Source organism: Mesocricetus auratus, unplaced genomic scaffold (assembly GCF_017639785.1).
Source record: "Mesocricetus auratus isolate SY011 unplaced genomic scaffold, BCM_Maur_2.0 Super-Scaffold_100053, whole genome shotgun sequence".
Taxonomy (NCBI): domain Eukaryota; kingdom Metazoa; phylum Chordata; class Mammalia; order Rodentia; family Cricetidae; genus Mesocricetus; species Mesocricetus auratus.
Genome location: NW_024429230.1, coordinates 1,893,684 through 1,919,856, shown reverse-complemented (window position 1 = coordinate 1,919,856; position 26,173 = coordinate 1,893,684). Strand labels below are relative to the sequence as shown.

Sequence of the window (26,173 nt, the reverse complement as noted above, 5' to 3'; positions counted from 1 at the left end):
AGTCCTCAGTGTACCGCACTATAACTACTCGTCATGGCTGTCCTAAGTATATATCTGGCCCTGCTGTATGTCACAGACCGAAAATGCAGACAAAGACAGCACGCGGGAGACAAGAATTGCCTACAGACAAAGTCAGTGCTCCCCTTTCTGTGCCGCTGGGCAAGCTGATGTAACCTGGAAAAACTACTAATGTGCCGTTGGCCACCTGCAAAGCACCAGCAGCAAAATCCAGGGCATGGAATACCTAACAACCCTGCGAGAATAAGGGACAAAATCCAGGGCATGGAATACCTAACAACTCTGCGAGAATAAGGGACAAAATCCAGAGCATGGAATACCTAAGGACTCTGTGAGAATAAGGGACAAAATCCAGGGCATGGAATACCTAAGGACTCTGCGAGAATAAGGGACACTAAAGGCAGGAGCACTGGCTTGGAGTTCTGAGGTGGGGATGGCCCTCTAGTGAGTCATGTGACCTTGTCAGAGTCTGACCTCCCCAGGCCTTGAAGGGTGGTTATGTATGTACTCTCTGAGGTGGCCTCCTGCTTATCATTTCTGGATTTACTCTTGTCCTGCAGACTAGCAGGTGGCAGCGACCACCAGACCAGGGCTGACACCAGGAACCACAATTGCAACTGTCAGATAAATGATTAGGACCCTGGGTCAGTGGGACGGCAACACACCAACTACATCTTCAGAGCACGACACAAAAGCTAGAGGCCACGGCACAGAGGAGTCAGAGGGCGGAAAACAGCTCAACACACACACACACACCTTTCTCTTAATGGAAACCGACTGTGGTTTAGTCAACCGTGGGGGAGACGTCTGAACGTTCTCTTCCTCCTCCTCCTCCTCCTCGTCGTCTTCCTCCTCGTCCTCCTCGTCCTCCTCCTCCTCCTCACTACTGTCTTTGGACAGCTCCAGCAACTGTCCTCGCTCCCCGGCTGCTGGCCGCCTCTCTGGTGAGTGCGGGTATCTGTTTTTCGACTGCACTTTTGCAGGCGATTGCCTACTGCTGACTCTGGATGCCAGGGTCTCTTGCTCCTCCTTTTCCCAGCAGCTGGCTTGTTCCATCAGTCGCTCAGCCTGGGGCGGGGTGGGGGCAAAACGGTGATTGGTGAGAGGGCAGTTGCACAGCGGGAGCCTCCAGGATCAATGGAAAAGGGTCTCTAAGTGAGTTCTGAAGGGGATAGTCAGCTGGCCAAGCAAATTCAGCCGTATCATCTGAGGACCCTCTGCATCAGTCAGGATAACAAATCTAAGATGGCTGGGTTGCACGGGGTATTTAGCAGTACTAGTGATGCAGCGAATTGATGCGAGAGCTTTATCACTACATTACATGCTCACTGGCACGGAGCACTCAGAGCAAGTTCATAAACACAAGGAATCGATTGACACAGCGGCACTGCAGCTCAGCACCAAAGCTGATCTGATTACACGCTGTCAGTGGTGAAAATGCTGCTTTGTGATCAATGATAAATGTCTCATTTTTCATACTCAACTCAATAGAATTATCTTGTCTTACTCAGTTAGGATAAATTAGTGCTTTATCATAAGCTCTGTCTATATAACGGATCTTTTATGATGATGCTGAAGACTCAGCTTAAGCAAGCTACAAGCCTAGAGTGTGACTCAGGACGACAGAGCACATCATTACCTCCTTTTCAGCTTCCCGCTCTTCTTCAGAAACCACAGCATTAGAAATTAAAATTGGGGTCCACCTTAGACTCTCTGGATCAAGTTCATTGGGTCGGGAACAGTTCTTCAGCTTTTCCATATGGCCCAATATCAACTTTTCCCTTCTAATGATAACAAACCTGTAACACAGCAAGGCAAGACAAAATGAATTCAAAAGTCCAGATCGAGCCGGGCACCGGTGTCACACGCCTTGAATCCCAGCACTCGGGAGGCAGAGGCAGGTGGATCTCTGAGTTCAAGGTCAGTTTGGTCTACAGTGTGAGTTTCAGGACAGCCAGGGCTACACACACTTTAATCCCTGCACTTGAGAGACAGAGGCAGGAGGGTTTCTATGAGCCCAAGGCCAGCCCGGTCTACAGAGTGAGTTTTAGACCAGCCACAGAGATACGTGAAAACAAGAACAAACAACTCAGGGTTAGGTGGGTGTGCTGATGCACACCTGTAATCCCAGCACTCAGGAGGCGGAGGCAGGAGGATCACCATGAGTTTGAAGCCTGCCTAGGCTACATCTTGAGAGCCTGTCTTAAAACACAAAGTAAAACTTTCCAGGGACCACAGCGCTCACCTGCCGTCCCTCCTGTCGACCATGTGGAGGTGTTGCAGAGTGGTGGCGATGTCATGGGGGCACATGCCTGTGGCCCTGCTAATGGCCTTGATGCTGATGTGTCTCTCGTGATGGCGGTAGAGATACTCCAAGATGACACTTTTCCAGTAGGCCAGGTAGGAGAGGCGGCCTAAATCAGAAAGCGGCTTTTCGGGAGACCCTGCTTGGCCTTCTCTTCTAGAAAGCAAATAGCCTAGGGCAGAAAAAGCAAAGTTCCACTCATTTTGGGTGTTTCCAGAGCTAGGTCCAGGAGCCACTAGAAACAATGCCATCAGTGTCAAGAGGAGAGCATCACACAGGTGAATTGCATCCTGTCATGCATGTCACCTCTTCCAATTACTGTGATGTCCCCTCATCAAATTTCTTCTTCTCAGTCTTTTGTGGTGGCACTGTAAGCCAGTACACAGCTGGTGACAGCAAACATACATGGTGGTGTATGTCACAGAGACTGAAAGCTAAGACTAAAGACACGACTTCAGGTGAGTCTCAACACATAAATCTCCTGCAAGCTTGAAATTCTTCCAGACACTCAACGTCAGGCCTTCAGGAGTCCTGCAGAGGGACCGCCCCAGCATTAATGTGCAGGGCTGCTTTCCACAGGTGGACCTGATGACCCCTGACAGCTAAGGCTTAATAAAAGAGAAGGGCTTCGGCTGACACAGTCTGTCTTGCTTGTTCCATCTAACCAGACGACTGATCTGAAGCTGTTTTAGGGCTAATAAAACGTTTTTGAAGTCAATGGTAGCAACTCACATCTGTTTTGCTAGTCTATTTTTATCCTTTTCATGAAAATTAACTTACAAACCAACCCCAGAATGTTGCTCCTACAAATTACAAATAAAATACATGGAAAAGAAAATCAAAACTTTAAAGTGCACTATTCCATGTGCATATTGAAAACCCCAAGCACACGGAGCTTGACTGATACGGCTCTCTGGCAAAGGACTCTGAAATGAGAAAACTTCAAGCCCACTTGGAGGAAATGAATGGAAGCTGGCGGCTGTCTTGGTAATTAAGAGCCACTTATGGGGTAGAGAAGAAACGCTGCCTGTCAGGTAATGATGTCTTCTTTGCTCTAATTATTTCAACAGCCTCACCTTCGTGCACTTCCTGGATTTAAACAAACATCAACCACATACAGTAGGTGGCAGCAATTACCAAGCCAGGCTGCTCTATAGCCACCCAAATCTTTCTCTTCTTTATCTACATTCCCAAAATGGCTGCACTTGCAAGAATTTTGTTGTAGGTTTTTTTGCTGTCGTTACAAAGAGAAACCAATACCTCTGATCCATTTTTCCTGTTTCTCAAAAACCACTGCAAACAATGCAGAAATCTAGAACAAGATATTATACTACCTCAACAGCATCCTACATCTTGATGGCTTTAACCTGAGTGTTGACATACAGAACAGAAATAAAATAGACATCGGGCTTTGCTTAGGATTTGACTTAACTCGTCTGGTCGTGTCTAAGTATCCGACTGAATGCAAACAAGCACGAGGGTTCTAGAGTCAGACCACTGTCGGCGCGTCACTCTGCTCAGACTGCTGCTTTCACAGCAGTGTCGGAACGCTAACACAGGTGGCTGCTGCGCTGACGCCAGCCCACAGGGAGGCTGTCAACATGGGGAGTGCTGTTGCCAGAACAGTGGAGGAAGCCCCGATCTCAGAGCACAGAGTTGGCACACTGATGTCGGGTTTTCCGAGTGCTTGCCACAGTCTGAGAATGCATTCAGTCAGCTGGGGCCAGCTCTGTGCTCCTGTGTGTGGGGAGGAGGGCGACACCATAGAACGATGAAGAGCTGTCCTCCTTGCCCATGACATCCCACAATTAAAAGTTCCCTGCAGTAACTATGGGGTTCCCAGCCCTCACTGGTTCATGTGAACCCCGTTGTTGGAGGCAGAGGTGTAGCATGGCCCATGAGAAAGGTTTGTGCACAAGCAGAAGGCTGTGGCGCAGCCCATCCTCTCTCCACCTATGCTCCCCACTGCACAGGGTGCCACACCCAGGAAGCACGTGCTTTGGCCTGTCTCTATGTTCCCACACTCCCTACTCTGAACTAAGAGGGAAGCAGCCAGAATTCCCAACGCCCTCCCATCCTACCTAGCTGTTCCTGTTCTTGCCCCTGAGTCTACAAGGGTGAGGGCACTCAAGCAAGCAGGTGACTTGGATCCTTGGGAAGCATAGGAGCATAACCCTCCCAGCAACTCCTCCTATGTTAAAAGGCTGTCTCGAAGGACACTTCTGTAAACCCTTGACGGTAGGCTATGATTGACGCTCCTTCCCAAGTCCAGGGTAACGAGCTCTAATGTGTCATAGGCACCGAGCCCTCCGGTCTTTCTCAACAAACGCCCTCTTGCTGTGCAAGCAAGAGCTGAGAGGAGGTAAAGAACGTGCAAGCTCTTTTTGGGAGGGACACTTTTCAGGGTGCTGAGAACAAACAATTGGAAACCCCAGCTTCAGTCAGAACCTACTGCTCGCATTTCAGGGATGACATGTACCAACACCACACACCACACAAAGCCAATGCCCCAAGATACTTGACTGCCGGCAGTAAACATCTCCTTCTCTAGGAATCTAGAGCCCTCAAGGAACTGACAGTCAGTGGGAAGAAAACGGACCTCTGCAAAGAGCCATTTGGAAGTCTATAAGGGCTCCCCCTGGAGGAGGGTGCTCTGATGTTAAACAGAATCCACCAGGAGCAATAAAAATGACCACGAATAAATTTCTTATTTCTTATAGTTGAGTGAAATCACATGCAGAACGATAATCTGTGCAGTTCAGAAAGGTGTCATGCCTACCGGGTGTGTACTAATGGACAGGAGACAGACTATACGCGTCATCCCCTGCAGCAGGCGCTTGCCTGGAAGGAGCTGAGCTGCTGACACTGAGTTATGCTGACCTTCACAGCATGCATGTCAGGTAAGGGGCCTATCGCCACCTTTTGTTCCTTCCTACTTCCTCCTGGCTCTTCAAAGCACAGTTACAATATAGAGCAGACACAGTAATTTTTGGTAAGAACATTTCACTTATTAAGTAATTACAGAGATGTGATGGTTTAAGCTCTTAAATTTAACTTACCAAAAAGATTCCAAATAATTGATCTAAGATGCAGGGAAATAAAAAGCACTTATCTTGGAAGCCGGTGTATTGTCCTGAAGCATCTGAAACAAGTACAATACACCCCTGGTGAATAGATTCCCACGGCGTGCTAACACCTCTCCTTAATGCAGGGTACTTTTCAATCAGAAAACGTCAACTACCCCTGGGAAACCTACTGTTTCAGATGGAAACAAAGTGTGGAAGGCAAATCCCAGTAGCTGCAGCAGAATTAACCGCTGGTGAAATTATTCCTCTCAATTGCCTGTGAGCCAAAGGTGCTGGTGAGTGGCACTCACTCATGAGTGGAGCTTTGTAATTGAAACCTGAGTGACCCTTACGTACATTAGCTATCTCTACACAGCACAGTGTCTGCGAGTCAGTGTTGAGTCTTACGTGTTAGTTCAAGAGATGATCCTCTTGAAGGGGAAGTGAGTGCTGTAGTGTTGGCAAGCCCAGGGCCCAGCACCCTCCACCTCTGTTTAGGAGGCCTTGAGATCGAAACGATTAACTACCTCCAGGAAAGCAGGACAAATCTACTTTTAAGGAAGTAAGTAATTTAGATGAAGTTTTTGCAGACATGTATAAATGAAAATCAGCATGCAAAGCTCATTTATATGAAAATCCCCTCCTTTTGAACAAGCCCTATTCAAGATGATCTAGTAGAGCGAGAGAAAAAATGTTCTCAGGCAAGGGTGTGGCAGAGATAAAGGTCTCCCTCCTCAAAAGTGTCACCTGTCATCTTTGCAAACTTCCACATGTCATCATCTGATTCCAAACCACATGAACGTCCCCAGACACCAAAGTATAAGCGTGGGCTAGCTACTGCAGCCCAGTCCCATCTGTCTGGATTATGTGAATTCAGTCTTTGGCTGCTTTCAGGGGAAGGTGATCTCCAAGGGTTGCATTCCACCAAACACCCGTTTAGCTTAGCAGGCTGCACCGGAAGACCCACGTCAGAAGACAGCCTGGGCTTTGCAGGCTTGGGAAGTGACACCAGGCCATGGACTTATGGCAGCTTAGAGAGCAGGAAACCGGATGCCTTAGTCACATAGCTCCTTGGAGGTGGCAGTTCACTGGGCCATGCTGTCTGTCATTTGTTTCCTGGGCTAGAGCACTGTCACCATGAGGGTGAATGGCAGTTTAATCACTGGGATGGATAAGAGGGACTTGTCTATACTTTTGTTTAAATTCAGTGCATGAATCCATGGGCCTATGTAATTACATAACAACTAGACTAAACACCCAGTGACTACTAGAAGAGCGGCTTCTTAGGCCCTCTGCACCCCACAAGCTATTAATCAGAATCTCTGGGGCAGCAGCACGTGTGCTCTCACTAGGCCCCAAAGGTGACTTAAGGTCTGTGTCCTCGAGGACCACTCTGGAGCTGCTGGTTACAAAGGCTTGTGAAGTGGGAAAAACACTGGATGCCTGATGGGATATATGGAGCCCTACCAGGCTCATGATGGGATATATGGAGCCCTACCAGGCTCATGATGGGATATATGGAGCCCTACCAGGCTCATGATGGGATATATGGAGCCCTACCAGGCTCATGATGGGATATATGGAGCCCTACCAGGCTCATGATGGGATATATGGAGCCCTACCAGGCTCATGATGGGATATATGGAGCCCTACCAGGCTCATGATGGGATATATGGAGCCCTACCAGGCTCATGATGGGATATATGGAGCCCTACCAGGCTCATGATGGGATATATGGAGCCCTACCAGGCTCATGATGGGATATATGGAGCCCTACCAGGCTCATGATGGGATATATGGAGCCCTACCAGGCTCATGATGGGATATATGGAGCCCTACCAGGCTCATGATGGGATATATGGAGCCCTACCAGGCTCATGATGGGATATATGGAGCCCTACCAGGCTCAGTTTAGCTAGAGTCACTGAGTGGCTGACTGCTCTGTTCCATGCCTGGGTGTTACTGCAGGCAAGCAACTCTGGCTACAACAGGAATTCCAACTTAGAAGATACTGAGGGGGGTATCATATTAAATCAGGGGTTCTAAGACATCTATCTTGGCTTCAGGACTATGTATTTTAAACCCTTATTTGAGACTCCCAAGAGCTTTTGTTTATAAAGACTAGATCTGTTGGTTTTACTGAGAAGTGACATTTATTAATTTTAAAACAGCAATAAACCTTAAGATGTTACTATAATTTTAGATAATAAAAAGTCCTTCCTTGTATTTTCTAAAATATAAACAAAAAACTGAGGAGAAAGCTTGCTTTACATTTTTACATTTTAGTTAATGTCTGCTTTGTTTCTTAATCTGCTGTATTTATCACAGGTCATGGTATTTCTGGCAAGTGCCACTTTATAGTCATGAAAGAGGAAGAGTTAAAGGGAAAGTGGAGTTACTTTGAAACACTTCTGGCACTGTGGACTGCCTGGACTGAACTTTGAGACCAGCTGTACTCTATGAAAAAGGGGAGCTTTTTACAAGCTGGGCCAGGACCATGAGAGCTTCACAACTGTCACCTATGGACGACACAGTGCCAGCTCACAAGAAGTCAGGAGCACAGACTCTGCAGCTACAACACTACAGTGGGATGCAGGACCCCCCACGTAACAGCTGTGTGTGGTCCCACGGGCAGTTATTTAGTCTCTGTGTATGTCCAAATTCTCACTCAGACTAGGCAGTCAATAGTCACATTTATCTCTTCCAGCTACTGGAAGCATTACATAGGTTAATAAGAAGCACATAGGATAGTGCTGGGCTTAAAAGATTAGCTATTAAGTGAATATAATCTAGAGATAATCATTTAGATGACTAAAGACCCCTAACATAGGGGAAGTAAAGAGAACGCGGACAGAAAAAAGTCAAACTGTTCTTTGGAGCCTCAGTGAGAGGAGACTCCTTCCTATTCCTACATTTGCTTGAGCTACCCGAAGACCACCCTACTGTCTTAGGTTTCCCACCACCCAAATGCAAATTTAATTAACGACAGAGGCCCTTCTTCTATGACCTCAGGAATAATCTCAAGAAATTAGCTACTGAAAATTCCCAGCAAAGATAGTTTGCTCCCAAATTCCTTTTGGCTGTCAAGTACTTAACTTCAATGACTACCCTGAAGAAACAACTAGCCCATGAAACCACAAACACAATGATTGCCTTGGGCTTTAGCAGAATGAGCTGTCCCCAGACAAATATAACAAAGACTCACATATTCTAGAAGACTCAAGTGTGTCCTGGGAAAATGGCTGAGCCAGGGAAAACAAGGGAGTAGAGACAGCATGTCTTTGGGAAATGTCTATTGGCTGTCCTGGGTCTCTAAGTCTCAAAGATGCACTAGCTTCCGGGAAGACCACTCCAGTGTTAAGCCCTTCCTAAGTTATGTGGAATGAGGCCACTACTGAATTACTGCCCAACAACTATTCCAGAGAGGAATGGTCTTCTTCAAGTCCCTCCCTAAAGGAGGCTTATACTGGCGACGGACCCACTGGTACCATGTAGTTAGTACATGTGTTCAAGCCTACAGACCATGCTGGGGTTTGTCAAAAGGTTCTGTGGTTCTCAAATGGCTGTGGAGGCTCTTGAAGGTGTTGCCAATCTGCATCAGTCACCAAAAGAAGAGGTTACGTTTAGCTACCCAACTCACAGGGTAGACGGCAGGAAAGGGGACTCCTCTCCCGCTATAGTACCTGTCATGGAGGATGCTACACATGTGATATACACCTGAGCTTCATGGCCAGGCAGCATCTGCTGCATGAAGCAGCCTGAGGGTCAGACACAAATCCCTACAACAAGTCACCTGATCACCCAATGTAATGGGGGGTCTCTTCGGCTTCCTTCCCTGGCCTTGGTCTAGCTACGGGTCTCATCCACACAGTAAAGTCACTTCCAGGATTATACAAACAAACAAACAAACAAACAAAACTTCATGTCAATCTCAACTGTTGTTATCTTAGGACAGTTTGATTTCAGATATATATATATATTACTAAGTAAAAGTCTTGAGGACTGCCCTTAAACCAGGATCTTAAAGGGGTACAGCATCAACTCCATGTCAAAGGTGGTGCCCAGTGGTCTAGTGAGAGACTTGAACAAGGTAAAGCATCAGTCAGTAAGCGGGCTCGTGGGATGGATGCGTTTCAAGTCTCTTTCAGCTAAACCCAACTGAGGATTGATTTCATCCTACTTCCCTTTTCTGTGGCTGTGAGAAAACACTCTAACAAAAGTAACTTAGGGAACAAGGGTTTATTTGGCTTGCCTTCTAGGAAGAGGTTTACTGGGGACAGGTCAGGGCAGGAACTGAAGCTGAAACCATTGGTGAAATGCTGCTTACTGGCTCACTCTGGGTCATGCTCAGATAGCTTTCTTTTCTAAATTTTTTGAGACAGGATTTCTTCAAGCAGTCCTGGCTATCTTAGAGGTCACTATGTATATATGCCAGGAATTCACAGAGATCCTCCTGCCTTTTCCTCCCAGGTGCAGGGATTAAAGGTGTGTGCCACCACATCTGGTTTCTAAGCTATCTTTCTTTCTTTCTTTTTGTTTTTTTTTCCAGACAGGGTTTCTCTGTGGCTTTGGAGGCTGTCCTGGAACTCACTCTGTAGACCAGGCTGGCCTCGAACTCACAGAGATCCGCCTGCCTCTGCCTCCCGAGTGCAGGGATTAAAAGCGTGCGCCACCAGCACCGGCTCTAAGCTATCTTCCTAATAAAACCTGTGTAGGGGTGGTGCTGCCACACTGGGCAGTCATTCATTAAGACAGTTGCTCACAGACATCACCACAGGCAAAGCTAACTGGGCAATCCTTCTATTACGACTTCCTTAGATGACTTGGGCTGTGTCAAGGTGACAGCTGAAGCTAACTAGGACAGTTGTTAGTGTAAGTTATGTCACTACCAGATAGATCCTGGTTCAGGTTATCAGAGAATTTTTATTTTCCTGAGATGATCAATCATAAAATGAATTCAATCCATAATTTTCTTGTTAGGGAAATAAAGCCTTGGGATACAGGATAAAATGGTGTAGAATGAGAGATGAATACTCTGCAATATCACATATGACCAAACTAAAATCATTTCAGGATTTTTAAAATTGTAAAAAAAGCTCTAAAAGTGTTTTCACAAACATGCTCACAAAGTCAACCGCCTTTCCCAAGTATCAGTCAGGCTCTGATTTGTCCCTCAGAGCCAGTTTTTTTTTTTTTTTTTTGGGAGATGACAGAGGATTAGAGGTCACTGCTTTTGACAGAAACAGGAAACACTGGGTTTAAATTCTGGGAGGTAGATGCCCTACAGGGAAAAGTTCTTGCTGAGAAGTTGAATCGAACCCTGGCCCCCATGGCAGGAGAGAGCTCCCTTCCACAAGTTGCTCTCTGACCTCAACATGTGCTCCTGTTGCACAGGGATGCACACACCCCACACATTAAATGTAATAACATTATTTTAAATTCTAGAATATTTTAGGAAGAGCAAAAGTTTATAGAAAGGAAAAGATAAGAAGTAATCTGGCATTTTAAACTTCTTTTCTTAGAAAAAAAATTAAGTTTTTAACCACACTATAGGCTAAAAAACATTCTAAAAATTAATATATCAGCAAAACAGCACCCTAAATTGCTATTCTCTACCCTCCTTGGATTGTCACCTGAACAACTTCACATAAGCACAAACTTCTGACAAGACTTTCCTACTGAAAAGCACTAAGACTCACACTTGTTGTAAAGCATACTTTCAGCAAATGGCTGGTGCTGAGATACCACACCCAAAGTGATCGGTAAGTACCACCACTGTAAGAAAGCTGGGCTTCCTTTTAGCCACTTTTATAGGCCCGAAGCTCTACAGGGGCAGCGGATCTAGTTGAGACCAATACCTAAACATCTCGGAGTGTCCAACCCAACTGGGTGTGGCTGGGTTTGCTTACGCTAGTGTGGATTGTGCCCTTGTTTCCGAATCAGACTCATGAGCCAGCCTGGCGGCTTAGCCTTTACATCCCAGCTATTCAGGAGTTTATGGAAGGAGGATTTAAAATTCAAGGCCAGCATGGGCAACTTACTGGCAGCAGCAGTTCAAAGGGGGACATTGGGTAGGGATGTAGTTCTGTGGAGAGGGCTTACTAGAATGTGCAAGGTGAGGCCCAGAGCCCAACACTACAAAAATAAAACCAGGCTCCAGAAGACAGGTTGGGAAGTTAGAAGTGTAACTCTATTTACTTTTCTCCTTCATGACCCTCCAAATACACTGTGTGTGCACGTGTGAGAGTGTGCATGCGTGTGAGTGTCAGCCCAAATATGATATTTCTGTATTACGCCTTAGCTCAATTTCATATTGTCTTTTAGGTATCGGATGGTTACCTCCAGATGGCCTGGAGTATCAATAGACATAGGCCCTACACCCATCATGGGGGGTTGGTGAGATGTGCCTGGGGGCCAGTGAGATTTACCTGAAGACTCTTGAGACATGCCTTGTGGAGGTCTGAGGGTTTGTGTATGTGCATTCTAGGACCATCTCTAGGGTTAAACAAAGTGTTTCCTAGTCAGCCCTATATACATGATAAATCTGTCTTCTGCTTTTAGAAAGCCATTTAAGAGGATGCTTGACTAAACCAGTGTCTCCAGTATGGACTGAGAGCCCTCCTGAAATGACAAGATGTCTCTGTCTTGTCCTTCTTAACCCTGGGTAGCTTGGACTTCCCTGATCCACACTCCCCATCTCAGGGTAGAACCGGGGCTGTCGGCTGGTTCCAAATACAGTCCCAAAGGTATTAGTGCAGGATAGATGACCCCTATGGCGTAGGACTGATACAGACCGGACCCCGGCATGTGAGTGTGTATACACACCAGCACCCAGGCCTAGAAACTGAGCTTTCACAAGGCAAACACAGACTGTAAACAGCACAGCTTTGGAAAAAGTGGGAGAACAAATCTCTTTCCATTTTCCCTTTGTCTTCAAACAAAGTACTTCTCAAGGAGCAGCTGTCAGCCTTTGAGACAACTTTCTAAGATCAAAGCCCAGCCCCTTCTCTGACCTGACTGATGGACTGTTTAAACGGAAGGCTCGGAATCACCGTCAGTGTTGCCAGATTATGGAGACACATGCTTGTACTCCTCCTTCCTCACCTCTTAAATGCTCTGAACACATCTGAGGCACAGTCACTGGCAGCCCACAGCTGTGTCAGGGTTACAGCTCAGCCCACTGCCAACGTGAGAGTGCACGCTATGTGAGGGACCAGGGTGGTCATGGAGGGACTTCAAAGCTTAGTCTGGCTGTGTTACATGCATCAGTGGGAGAAACAAGAATATATGCAATATCACACTAGCAGGGTTTTTAGTTATATGTATTGTTGAAGCACTAACAAGGACTTATTATTTCTTGAGACAAGGTATCACTACATAACCCTAGAGTTGGTCTGGAACTTGCTCTATAGACCAGACTGGGCTCCATTTCACAGAGATCTCCAAGCACCACCACCTGTCTAAGGATTTATTTTGTAAAGACAGGATCTTGCCAGGGAATGGCTTCAGCCTGCAGTGCATTGCCATTATAGGTGTGTACCTCTGTGTCCAGCATTAGAAGACATCAATGACTCATCTTTGAGCCTGCAGACAGTACATTTCTGAGTCCCTTGAATGAGACACATTCTGTCTGCTGTTCAGATTGAGGCTAACACTGGAAGCTGCCAGAGTGGAGTAACAGCAGCATCAGTAATGGAATATTACTATGAACACAGCATCGGCCGTAATATCATGTTATCATTCTACTTGTCTTTATACTGTGTGGTCACTGTTAATTACCAACTCTCCAACTTTCAGAGAACTGGAACACACAGTGAAGGTTTCTGTGGTTGGGTATCTGCATGCACTGTAGGTACTGTTCTGACCAGGCTGCCCAAGACGCTGCTCTCCATATTTAGCTAGAGACAAAGCTCAGGGAGTTTAATTTGTTCACTACCAGGCAACTGTTAAATCCAAGAGCCACAAACCATGTAAATAACAGGAACTCAAACACATGGCAATAGCTAAAGTTTCATTATGGAGAACTCAATTCAATGCTATACTGCAAATGATCACATAGCAATCATCATTTACCAGTCAAAGGACAGTGCCCATACTCAGGAGGCTATATACACCAAGGTGGGAGTGTGTGATTATGGGTGAGCACACTGAACTGGAAATTATATAACTGTTTCATGTAATTAGCCTGCTTAAGAACAGAAACAGGGGCCTGGAGAGTTGGCTCAGTGGTTAAGAACAGAAACAAACTTCCTGCACAATCTGTAGAGAAAGGGAGACTGAGATACACAATCACTCCTCCCTTGGTTTTAACCCGTTAGCAGCTATTTAATTATGTCTGATGAAGTCAAAGAAAGTTAATTTATGAAAACCTGGCAGAAAGGTATTTCAAAGAAAATCCTCTGAAAAGCTCCAGTCATACTGAAACCTGGCAACTCCTCTTCAGGGAAGTTATCTAAATGATGTTTAAAACAAACTCACAAGCACCATTCATTTTATCTCTTCGCTAAAAATCCTTGCTATGGTCTGCAGGCTTCTAACCGGGACAAGTGAAAAGCTGCAGAGCGGAAGGCAGGCTGGCAGGGCCTCGGATGAACCTTTTGCTATGGCAGGAAAAAGCATCATTAATGTCCCTGATTTCACGGACAATATCTAGCATTGGGGCATAGCACAGGGCAGGACTTTGGACAGAACAGAAAGCCATCGTGTGTGTGTGTGTGTGTGTGTGTGTGTCTATGAGTGTGTGTGTGTGCTTGTGTGAGAGTGTGTGTGAGTGTGTGCCTGTGTGTGAGTGTGTGTGAGAGTGTGAGTGTGTGTTTGAGTGTGTGCCTGTGTGAGTGTGTGTGAGTGTGTGCCTATGTGTGAGTGTGTGAGTGTATGTCTGTGTGTGAGTGTGTGAGAGTGTGTGTGAGTGTATGTCTGTGTGTGAGAGTGTGTGTGAGTGTGTGAGTGTATGTCTGTGTGTGAGAGTGTGTGAGTGTGTGGCTGTGTGTGAGTGTGTGAGTGTGTGTGAGCGTGTGTGAGAGTGTGTGTGAGAGTGTGAGTGTGAGTGTACACACAATACACGCCACAGACCAACTCCGGGTGTCCTCCCACCCAGCTCAGCTTCATTTTCCCCCTCCATTTTCTCTTCTGCGAGCACCATTTTGTAAACACCCAGACATCTGTCCTAATTTCTCCAGTGCATTGAACCCAGAATCCTTGAAGGAGGTAAGAGAATTTCTTTCTACTCTTGCAGTGTCTGCCAGGGCTGTATTTGTTCACTTGGATCTTCATAAACAGAATCTTTAAAGTCATTTTTATTACTCTTATGTTTGTCCACACGCAATGTCTGTGCACCCTGTGAGTGCCTGGTGCCTATGGAGGCCAACAGAAGGGAATGGTGCCCTGGAGCTGGGGTCACATGTCTTCATAGGAAGGCCACTGTCTAAGAGACTCACACTTGACCATCTGAGTCTAGTGATATTTGCGGCAAAGGCTGACAGGAAGCTGGCGCCAAGCACCAACGTTTCTTGTGTAAAGCAGTAAAGGTGAAAAACTCTCTCTCTTTACAACACCCCCGATGGAATGCCACCAATAAATATAAAAGGCTGTCCAGTCTTAAGAGTTACATCATAAAACGGATGCTACAGGTGTGTGACCTCCCACATTAAAACGATGGCTTAAAACAAAACATGCCCCCACAAATACAGAAAATATACACAATGTACAGCTTAGTGGATTGGCTACTTAGTGGCTACTGCCTGTGTAACTGTCACCTAGGTCCATGACATAGAATTTGCTGATTGTACCAGGGAACCTTGCTTGTCCCAGGCAATCTCCCCTCTTCTCTCTCATCAGCAATCATTATCAGGAAGTTTTGTTTCTGGCAATCCTCAATAGGTCTTTATTATTCCTACTATTTCATATTTATTTATTTTATGAAGGGTTTACTTGTATGGAAGTCTGTGCACCACATGCATGCCTGGTGCCCACAGAGGCCAGAGGAAGGCATGGATTCTCTGGAACTGGAGTTATAAATGCTTGTGAGCTACCACGTGAGAGCTGGGAATTGAACCTGTGTCATCTGGAAAAGGAGCCAGTGCTATTAGCCACTGAGGCATCTTTCCAGCCCCTATTATTATTATTGTTAGACTTTTACCACCAAAATATTCAGGTACTAATACAGTTTTGTCCATTAAAAAAAGAATGTTATTTTAATGTGTGGATTTCTCCTACTCTATTTTTTCTTGATATTGGGGCTCCCCTAGTGGCATGCTTGTTACTGCTCGGTGTGTTTTTCTGCGTCATTTCCTCTAAAAAACAGCAGAAGCTACTGACATTCAATGTGTGGACCCGCTAATTCATGGGAGGAGATTGCGTACATGAATAGACGCTTTCCTTGTACACCACTTGGTCACCTAGTGCTACAGCTCATATAAGAAAGGCATTCATTTACCAGTTTCAAGACAATGACCTGGTCCTTCTCATTGTTCAGATTAGTCTTCATTGTAACTTCTGAATTTAATATGTTTCAGTCAATTATAGTCATCTTTATTAACAAGAACTCCTGAGTTCTTCTGATAGCACCCTAATAAATTTTACTTCCTTACTTCCCAGAATGACAGAGACACGTTCTTGAACCTTGGTCAACTCTAGATGTCTTCCTTGAGCTCTTTTCTGCCTCATGTTTTGAGCCAGGGACTCACTGAACCTGGGGCTCACCAGGCATCTATCTAGCCCTTTCTCCTTGCTCCTCACTTCACCCGGCACTGCGCTAGCATGGGACGCTAGAAATCTAAATAAACTCAGGTCCTCACACTTTTACATCAGGCACTGTCAGCAAGTGGGCCATCTCCTCAGTGCAGAGCACCCTTCCCACACAAAGAGTTCTACCTACTTCCTAGAACCACGTGCACTACATTTTCTCACAGGGTTAGCAACATTATTTTTGGCTGCTTTGACAGCATAGCTGTGCTGTGTACTTGTTTTAACATGGACAAATGGTTATATAAATAATGCAATTTTGAAAACACTCAGTTACTCTTATGTATTTTAAAAACAATAAAACACTTTTTTGAAAAAGGTTCCTCTTTATTGTTAATCCAAAACAAGATTCAACATAATTATTAAAAATACACTTTTATATGGTTAGACTTGACAGTAGTAGTATGATATTAGCATAAAACTATGTTAAACACAAATCTGGTAGGGCAATCTGATCCCTAACTGCATTTCTCTAACACAATTCCTTTTTTTTTTTTTTTTTTTTTTTTTTTTGGTTTTTCGAGACAGGGTTTCTCTGTATTGTTTTGGAGGCTGTCCTGGAACTAGCTCGGTAGACCAGGCTGGCCTCGAACTCACAGAGATCCGCCTGCCTCTGCTTCCCGAGTGCTGGGATTAAAGGCGTGTGCCACCAACGCCCGGCCTCTCTAACACAATTCTAAGCAAATAAAGAAAAACTATTTTTCCAAAATAAAAATTTTTTGAAGGGGCAAGCGAGAAAACAAAATCTTCTGACCATCTGAGTTATCTTTGTTATCAGAACTGTCCTGAAGGGGTAGGCAACCTTTTATAGTAGAATGGCTTTGTTCTTATTTATTTACTTATTTTTAAATCAAACTGATTGATTCTCTTTTAAGTTGGAAAATACATCTAAGGGTCATCTTGGAACCAAAACCAGGCAGAGCACTAACTCCAACCAATAAGAACAAAATCTTGCTGGTGGTGGTGCAGACCTTTAATCTCAGATCTCTGAGTTTGAGACCTGGTCTACAGAGCGAGTTCCAGGACAGCCAGGGCTACACAGAGAAACCCTGTCTTGAACCGCCCCCACCTCAAAAGAACAAAGCGTGTGTGATCTTGCTCTAACAGTGGGGAAATTGCCTTACAAATAAGCTACCTTAGCTGTGCCAGTGAAAGGGAGCTGGAAGCCTTTCTCACTGAGGAGCCTCGTGCACACGCACACCCTCACACCCAGCACTTCAGGGAGGAGGAAAGACCCTTGCGTCTGACACCCCACCCAAACGGCAAGGACTGCATCACATAGTTTCCTGTCAGCATCCCCGGGGACAGCCCTGCAACTCCAGGTGAAACATGTCTGTAGAAGGGCGAACAAAGATCTTCGTGTGGCAAGAACTGATTGTGTCAGAAGCTAACCGGGTGTACTTGGGAGGTGCTACCAGCGGGCCAGAGGAAAGAGTCAGGCATTCTTTCATTTCCTTACCAGATCTTTACTGCATGCCTGCTGTGTGGCGAGCCCTGTCAACACCGAACCAATTCTGGTCCCCACTGCCGAGACTCCACTTAACTGCGGCTGACCCGGCTGTTGCTCACTGGTTATCTGAATGGAATTTGTCCAGTTGTGGGTTCCAACATGACTCACTGAAAATGCCTACTGCTTAGCAATCTGAACAAAGACTTGACAACAAAACCCACCTGCATGCCAAAACCTGAAAAATTCTGAGCTCTATAAAGCAAAAAGTAGCTCTCAGAAGAAAATGAGAATGCAGACCGTATGTTTCATATTTACAATGTTTTCATAGAAGCAATGAATACAAACTATTCTATACAAACTATTTATTTGTTCATATTTATGACAAACTTAGTTTCTTTGGAAAAAGCTACATAAATAAACCACTGGCTGCATTGCCTCATGCAATGCATTTCAATGCATTTGGTAACAGTCAGCCGTTGAATAAATCACCACAAACTCAATTTTCAGCCTTGATATTATCTTTATCATATTAAAATACATCATACACCAGCTCATGTACTAAAACAGTAGTGGCAAAGGCTTTTAGTGAAACATATTACAATGAGAAAATAAGGAAAACAGTCATTTTCCTTATTATATTACAGACTAGCATCTATTAAAATGTTATCATCACATTTGATTACACAGATCAAAAGAAGTCTTTCAGGAACCCACAAAAACCCAATGATACCTGAGGGCCTAGGACCTTCCAAATGTCAAGGGAGATGTCCCTGTCTTAGAGCTGGGAAGGACCAGGGCACCACTTCACAAGGATATTTTATTTTTCTCCGCGATTGCCTTGACCGCACTGGCCTGGGAGGACAGCTGCCAGGAAAATGAGCAGTGAGAGCTTGCTTGGCAGTTTCTGAGGACTAACATTGGCATTTTCCTTCCAAAATAAATTCGACAAGAGACAGACTATCTGATCAGGGAAAAGTAACGGACATTCAACCGACTGAGTGCAAATGTGGCTTTCGTCACCCCTCTCTCCTCTCTGCCCAAGCCCGGCAGTGGAGAATGGCAATCCTTTCTCTCTCTGAAGAGAGCCTGCCTTCCAACAGGTGACCAGGTCTCAGAGGGGAGGTGGCCAGCATCACTGGGAAGGGATGTGCCACATACTGGTGTAGTAGGCTCCTTTCCTGCTTCCTAAGAACCACATGTGCTACAAGACAGTGAGCTCATCAAGTTCTTGTGGTAATTTGGTGTTCACTTGTTGATCCAGAAAGCTTTCTTTTGGTGAAAGACAATGACAAAACCCAGCATGGATATATAATATCTATGGAACTTTACAAAGCCTTTCTATCTGCTCAGAGGAAAGCTGTGTTTTGTTTTTTAAAATGGTTGGTGCCACTTTAAGAGCTAAGTATTAAAGTAAAACTGCATATGTGAATTCTGTAGTATCACCATTCATTCAATTTGCAACACTCCACAGAGGAGGTTTTCAGCCACAAAACATCCTTAGAGTTGGCCATTCTCCCTTCTTAAACACACCCTGTAATATATGGCCTATCAGGCTCAGAATGGTGGGGCGACTCATCTTCTTGGAAGTCCACTCAAGAAAGAATATGTCCCTAGTAGGAACTTTAAGACCATGGCCCACTGTGCATGGGACCAAATTTACCTGGCTTCCAGGACAGGAGGACAGGCATTAGAATTCTGGTCACCTCAACTATTTTTAGTGACCTGGGCCCATTCTTGGGTCACCTATGGAAATGTGTAGCCCCAAGTCACCCACATATGCAAGATGCCCAGAACCCCTCCCTAGAGAAGTGTGGGGTCTGAGCATGACCTAGCATGGCTAGGAACAGTTTCTGAGGGGATGTGTGCCACATGCTCCCCTCACTTGTCCTATGAGACAGGCTAGTGGCTCCGCACAGCCCTGGTAGCAACAGACAAAGCTGCCAGGGGAACTCAAACCCTACTTCTTACAAGAGACAAGTCAGCACTAAACTTTATTTGAAAAATAAAATCAGTCTTTATAAGATTGAAATTTCTGCTTAAGAGTATTTTTAAGTTTTACTTAAATTGTGTGGAAGCTCTTAAAAAAGAAAAGCAGCAGCCCACTCTTTTTCACTTGGGTGTTTGAGACAGGGTCTCACTGTGTAGTCCAGCTGTGTTGAAAGACACCCCACCACCTAATAACTTCATCACCCTCATCACTGCGTGGATGTGAGCCCACATAGGCACCAGAGTACATATAAAGATAACTGTCAGGAGTCAGGCCATCAGGGTCCAAAGCAAGCACTTTTACCTAGTTATCTTGTTGACCCTAGAATCTACAACTCCTGGGGCTGGAGAGATAGATAGCTCAGTGGTTAAGAGCACTGGCTGCTCTTCCAGAGGTCCTGAGTTCAATTCCCAGTAACCGCATGATGGCTCACAACTGTCTATAATAAGATCTGGTGCCCTCTTCTGGCCTATAGGGATACATGCAAACAGAACAATGTATACATAATAAATAAATCTTTTAAAAATTAAAAAAAAAGAATTTACAATTTTAGTAGGTTTTCAGTGCTAGCAAGGAAAGTAAAATTAATTTCACTGAGTGTCTTTTATTACTTTGTATTAAAAACTGCATTTGGATTTTTTTGTTTTCACTTCAATTTTTCTCATCAGCATTGTCTAACACACACACACACACACACACACACACACACACACACACACACACTACCATAGGGCAGGGGGTGGGACCTCTCTGGACTCAGGTCTTTCCTTTCCCCATCGCGGGGGTCAATCTCAGGTTATCAAGCTCTCGCACTTTTACCCACCAGGCCCCTTGCCAGCCCTGCCTTCTTTTAGTTCTATTTAAGCTACAGTCCTCCGAGTAGACCTCTTATACGTTTTACTTAAGGACTGAAGATCCATGACAGGTTTCTTGATGTCTCCGTGCTCCCCAAATCACTTTCCTCATAGTTTCACGTGTGTAACTAAGGTGTAGTTTAGAAATGCCAGCTGTGTTAGGATCACTGGTAGCTCTGAAATGCTGGTCTCCTTTGTTTTTCTGGACTCTTGATTCTCTATCAGCCCTGTGGACACTGGAGCTCCAAAGGCTCCTCTCCCTACACACCACCCTGACTGCATGCCCAGTGACCTTCACTAGCCTTTTCTCTAATGCGACCCCTTGCTGGGCGCTGGACTCTGTGAGTTTTAGTATGTCTGTAGTGGCCCAAGCATCTAGCATGCTTCCTGATGTGTTCCCGCTCTGGAGTATGTCAGTCCTGAGCATGGACTGACAACGTATTGCCTGGCTTGTTAGCTCTGAACGCACACTACATACACAAACATGCTGCATATATAGCCACTGCTGGCTGGAAAGTCAATGGGAACACCAAACTAAAAAACAAAACAAAAACCTCATAAATGAAACTAAGACACAGGTATGTACACACCCTCAAGGTGTCTTCTTACCAGACACTAATTACACAGCGGTATATGTGGCAGGTACCATCAAAGCCTTGTAACCAGGAAAGCACCTTTTTTTTTTTTTAAAGACAAGGTTTCTTTGTGTAGTTTTGGAGACCAGGCTGGCCTTGAACTCACACAGATCCACCTACCTCTGCCTCCTGAGCTCTGGGATTAAAGGCATGCGCCACCACCACCACCACCACCACCACCGCCGCCGCCGCCGCCGCCGCCGCCTGGCTCAGGTTAAGTACTTTTACAGTCCCAAGCTTACCACCCAAATCTAATAATGATGAAACATCAGAGAAGCCCCAAAGGAAAGGCAGGTGCTGTCCAGAACAGACTCGTGCAATTGATGGTATCCAAGGAAGTAACTTTAAAATGGACAGGCAGACACACTCCAGATCTCAGGAAATTCAGGAGACCCAATGACTAAATGTGCTGAGAGAAGAAGCATATGTAACGTAGGAACCTGCACTGGGGATCTTCCCAGTTAGCAAGGACAGCAGGAGAAACTGCATCAGTAAGGAGTTTCTTGACTGACAGTTTGTGGGGGGCACGGAGAAGAGCATCTTCAAACCCATGTGGTTCACCCTCACCACAACTCAGGAAACAAATGTGGGAGAGAGGAGAGAGAACGAAAGATCATACACAATAAATGCAAAAGCCTAGGGGATCCAGGAAAGACTATAAAGAAATTCTAGGCACAATTTTGTAACTTGTCTCTCAAGGCTGACATTTCTTTCAAAATGAAGAGGGAAACAATATTAGGCATTGATGGGCAGCAGGAACAGCAGGAGCAGGCTTGGGCTCGGGAAGGAACATTCTAGCACGCCAGTGCCTAGCTGCACTCCGTGGGAAGAACAGCTATTTTCCTTGTCTGTGGGCGGCAAAGAGTAACAGAAGTTTTGTGGGACGTGGTCTTCTTTGAAGTCTTGACATGTCTGGTGAGGGTGGAGAGTTGTCTGTGTGTGTGTGTGTGTGTGTGTGTGTGTAGGAGGGCTATAAAGTTTTTGTGACTAAAGGGGAAGAAATCTCAGAATCCAGGAGAAAAGGATATGGTATCTTCCTCAGCCTCAGTCTATTATGCTCTCCTGAAAAAGTTAACTTTGGGGCTGCCATAAAGCCCATGAGTTAGTTTATGAGCAGATTGGGCATGGGATCTTTAGTCACTATGGCTGAGTTGTGCAAACTGCCTCCTGGGAAATGTCACTTTCAAAAACCTCAGGTAGGTGGTCCAAGAAGACAGACAGAGACAACTTCTAAGGGCAGCATTTGGTCTTGGGAACAACTTTTCTTACTGTACTAGTTAACAGGCCAAAGCTTTGTGCCTTCAGTTCTTCATGCACACGCAGCCTGGACTGGACCACAGCTACAGCCCAAGTGCAGCTGGGCAGCCATGCTTCCCTCTGCCCGCATGTTGTCTCAGTTGCCTAAGTAGCAATCGTTATTGACAAGGACTTCTTTACTTTATAATTCATCTGACTTAATAAAGATGCAACTTTGGACAAAAGATCCCAGGTTTAGACAATGGAACCCAAACCAACAAGAGTTCCTTTTAACTGAACAGAACGTACTTTAGAAACCTTCCAACCCATTTATCTTTCTTACCCAGAGCATTGAATTATGAGGAAAATTGACGAGAGGTCATGTGCTCCGTCCCCTCCCTTCTCCTGTAAAAGACTGGATTGAAATAGTTCTGAAAGATATTTATCTACGGTTATTTTAAGTGACTCCCAAGGAGATGCTATCATTTATTTTCAACAGTATTCTCTGTCTTCTTTAAAATGGTCAGCCAAGGAATTCTTCTGGTTTTAAATTGAATTTTTATTGGGCTCACTTACACAAGTTCCCATTTTCTTTTGGGTACTGTAAAACTCCAAGAGAAGAACACCAATCCCTTTGAACTACTTCCCACCCACCCCTTTCAGTGTCAACAGGGATTGATTCAAGGGCCTATGCTTGTTAGGCACAAGCTCTACACTGAGCCACATCCCATCCTCTCTTCCAACCATACTGGGATCTTTCATCACACGGCTTAGTCACTCCAGTGGAGAAACAATGCCAATGGTTCTACAACGGGACTGTCAGGGAAACTGATTCAAGTCACATCCAGGTGGGTGGTATTCATCACATCACCCTACATATCCGAGAAAATGTCCTATTGTGTTCTGTATTTCACGTCTGAAATTACAGTGTGGTGGCTGGGGGATGGTGATGCACAACTTTTTTTTTTTTTTGGGTTTTTACGAGACAGGGTTTCTCTGTATTGTTTTGGAGGCTATCGGTCCAGCCCGGCCTCGAACTCACAGAGATCCGCCTGCCTCTGCCTCCCGAGTGCTGGGATTAAAGGCGTGCGCCACCACCGCCCGGCGGTGCACAACTCTTATATTAGCACTTGGGAGGCAGAGGCAGGCATCTTTGGGAGTTCAAGGTCAGCCTGGAAGGCATAGTGAATTCCAGGCCAGCCAGAATTATAATGTGAGACCCTGTCTGAAAGGAAAGAAAAGTTCAAGTCACCTTGTTTTTTCATGTCTTGCACTGAACTTTTAAAATAGTTTAAAATGAAGATTTAGTACTAGAAGGGAAGGTCTGGTTGCTCATTTGCATAGAAGGCCACGAGGCCAGATTATTCTGTACCGTGCTAAACGCATGATGCTATATTGAGCTTGACTTTTTAACCCAATGGCTCCAGTTCCTTTACAATCCAGGTCTCACTTTAGAGATCTTCATATCACTTTGGGGTTTCAATCATGTCAACAGACCCACGTCCAATACTAATACAGACTGCTATGGGAACTATGCTACTTGATACAAAGGAAGTACCCCAGGAGGTAACTCTGAAGCACGGCATTGATGACTACCACGAAGGGCAGACAGTATGGCTGTGCAGAACGGAGCTGAGAAGGCATGAGGCAGACCTCAAGAAGACAGCATCAAAAGAAGGCTCTCGAGTTCTTACCAAGCAAGCATGAAAGAGAATGGTCACATCAGGAAAGGGGGTGCGCAGGCAAAGGCTGGAGAAATGGGGGCATGTTCAAGGTACCCCAGGGGGAGGAAATCGACAACTGAAGTCCCTGTATTCTAGCGGCACACAAATAATTGTCACAAGTTTTAGCCCTGCAGTTGTGATGCACACCAGAGAGCCTAGTTACAGAAGAGCACCTCATGGATGGTGACTGTAACACTCCAGCAGCACAAGAAGACGGTTCTCCTTTAGAGATACTCGCAGCAGGGAGCCACTGGCTTCAGCTGCGTGCCCACTGGTATACCACTACCAGGCGCCAAAGCCACACACACGTTCCAATCCAGAGGGACACAAAAACATGACATGAATTCAGAAGCAGCAGGCGAGGGATAGACAAGGGAAAGGGAGAGTTAAAAGATGGAGGAAGAAGGAATAATCAGAGTACATTATATATATGCATGAAAGCATCAAAGTTTGACTAAAAAAAGAAGAAGAAAAACGTTGATTATAGCTAGAACTCTGTAGCATAAAATTAGTGAGCTAGCAAGGCAGTGCTCCTTGGCATAATTAGTCTACTGGATGGCTAGGCCAGAAGAACTGTAAGACTTTAGGAAAACAAATTAATGACTGGAAATGTTATCTGAAAGGATAAAAATAATCAAACTCAAATTAAAAAATTTTTTTCTTTCTGTGTCAGTAAACTATACAAATCAGTCCCAAATTGTTAGATTATTTTATCTACAGACTTCAACATTTCAGTATCTAATGATATAGATTTAGAGTCAACATACTTCCTTATGGATCCTCATAGCATATTTACATTGAGGGTCTTGTATTTTCTGTACACAGTCAATTTTTCTTTATCCAGCCAACAAGGAGAGGAACTACAATCTATGTATCAACATGCACAGGGCTCTGAGTGACATACAGCCAGAGACTACCATCATCATAGGATACCTGACTCGCACGCTACTGTCCCTAGATAACTGGAATCAACTCTCCAAATGTGCTCTCAACCTCACATCTACTCATCAAATATAGTATAAGCAAGGACAGCCACTGCATTATCGCGAGCACCCACTCTTAACCAAAGAAGCTCAGAAGATCCACGTACATACACCACGTTTTGCCTGCATGTATGCCTGCAGGCCAGAAGAGGGCACTGGATCTCATTGCAGATGGCTGTGAGCCACCATGTGGTTGCTGGGAATTGAACTCAGGACCTCTGGAAGAGCAACCAGTGCTCTTAACCTCTGAGTCATCTCTCCAGCACCAAGGACTTCTTGATACAAACACTAATAACTTTTGTAACAGCAAAAGGGAAAAGAACAGAGTACCAACCTTCTTTCAGGTGGGGAGGCTGTTTCTCTAATGGCGATACCCCTGGTCTCCTCTGCTCCACACCAATTATTTGACAAAATTTTAGAAAGCTAATATGCCTTGTAACTAACGATCCCACGTGCTTTAATCATAAATGATTGCCTATTGTTACTAATGAGCACAAGCACTTGGACACACTTGGAATTTGAGTCTACCAGTGCATTTCAGAGAGTGGCTTTCTGAGCCAGTGGCACTGTGCCGAGATCTATCCTCAGTTTCCTAGAGTGTAACAACTGGGTGGCAGGAAATTTTTCACTTGAGGAAGATCTTCTAAAACTCATGTAAATATAAATAGAAGACTCATTATCTATTGATAAAAAACACAGCAGGTTAAATAAAGCTTTATGTGGTACTATTTCCTGTAACAACCATCAGCTACTATGAAAATAAAAGTACTTCACTTACTGAAATCAATGAGAAACCGTCCAAACCCTTGCCTTTGGTGCTGGGGCATGATCATTATGCAGGAGACATTATACTTCTGCTGGCAAAGCTTTTCCTGAGGGAAAGAGAAACAGATCAAGTGTGTCAGAGCTCTGCTGTAGTGGGCACTTCTCTGCACCTGCTGCCATCCTTGTAAAACTGTCCACCGAGGTGAAACAGTGGCCTGTGCTAATCAAACTATCAAGCGACAACAAACCATCCACTCTGGATGTGCTTCTCAACCATGTCTTTATTCTACAAAGTCAGGACCATATGATACAGATAACAAATCTAGGAAAGGTGAACAGAGTAAAACAATACCAACAGTCACACGGCCTGAGAGATGGAGAAAATACCATGCGGAGTCACCCGTGGAG

General features: G+C 45.1%; 1 protein-coding gene across 6 annotated transcripts in view; it reads right to left on the bottom strand.

Annotated features, from left to right (window-relative positions):
• Positions 1 to 26,173, bottom strand: part of Kat6b (lysine acetyltransferase 6B) — a 175,643-nt gene that overhangs the window by 9,285 nt on the left and 140,185 nt on the right. For all 6 annotated transcript variants that reach the window (XM_013123169.3, XM_040735984.1, XM_040735985.1 and 3 more), the window contains exons 12-15: positions 25,779 to 25,872; positions 2,264 to 2,495; positions 1,658 to 1,817; positions 775 to 1,086 (exon numbers count right to left, since the gene is read on the bottom strand). In XM_013123169.3, coding sequence (XP_012978623.1) covers positions 775 to 1,086; positions 1,658 to 1,817; positions 2,264 to 2,495; positions 25,779 to 25,872 — 798 coding nt within the window. The remainder of the gene's footprint in view (positions 1 to 774; positions 1,087 to 1,657; positions 1,818 to 2,263; positions 2,496 to 25,778; positions 25,873 to 26,173) is intronic.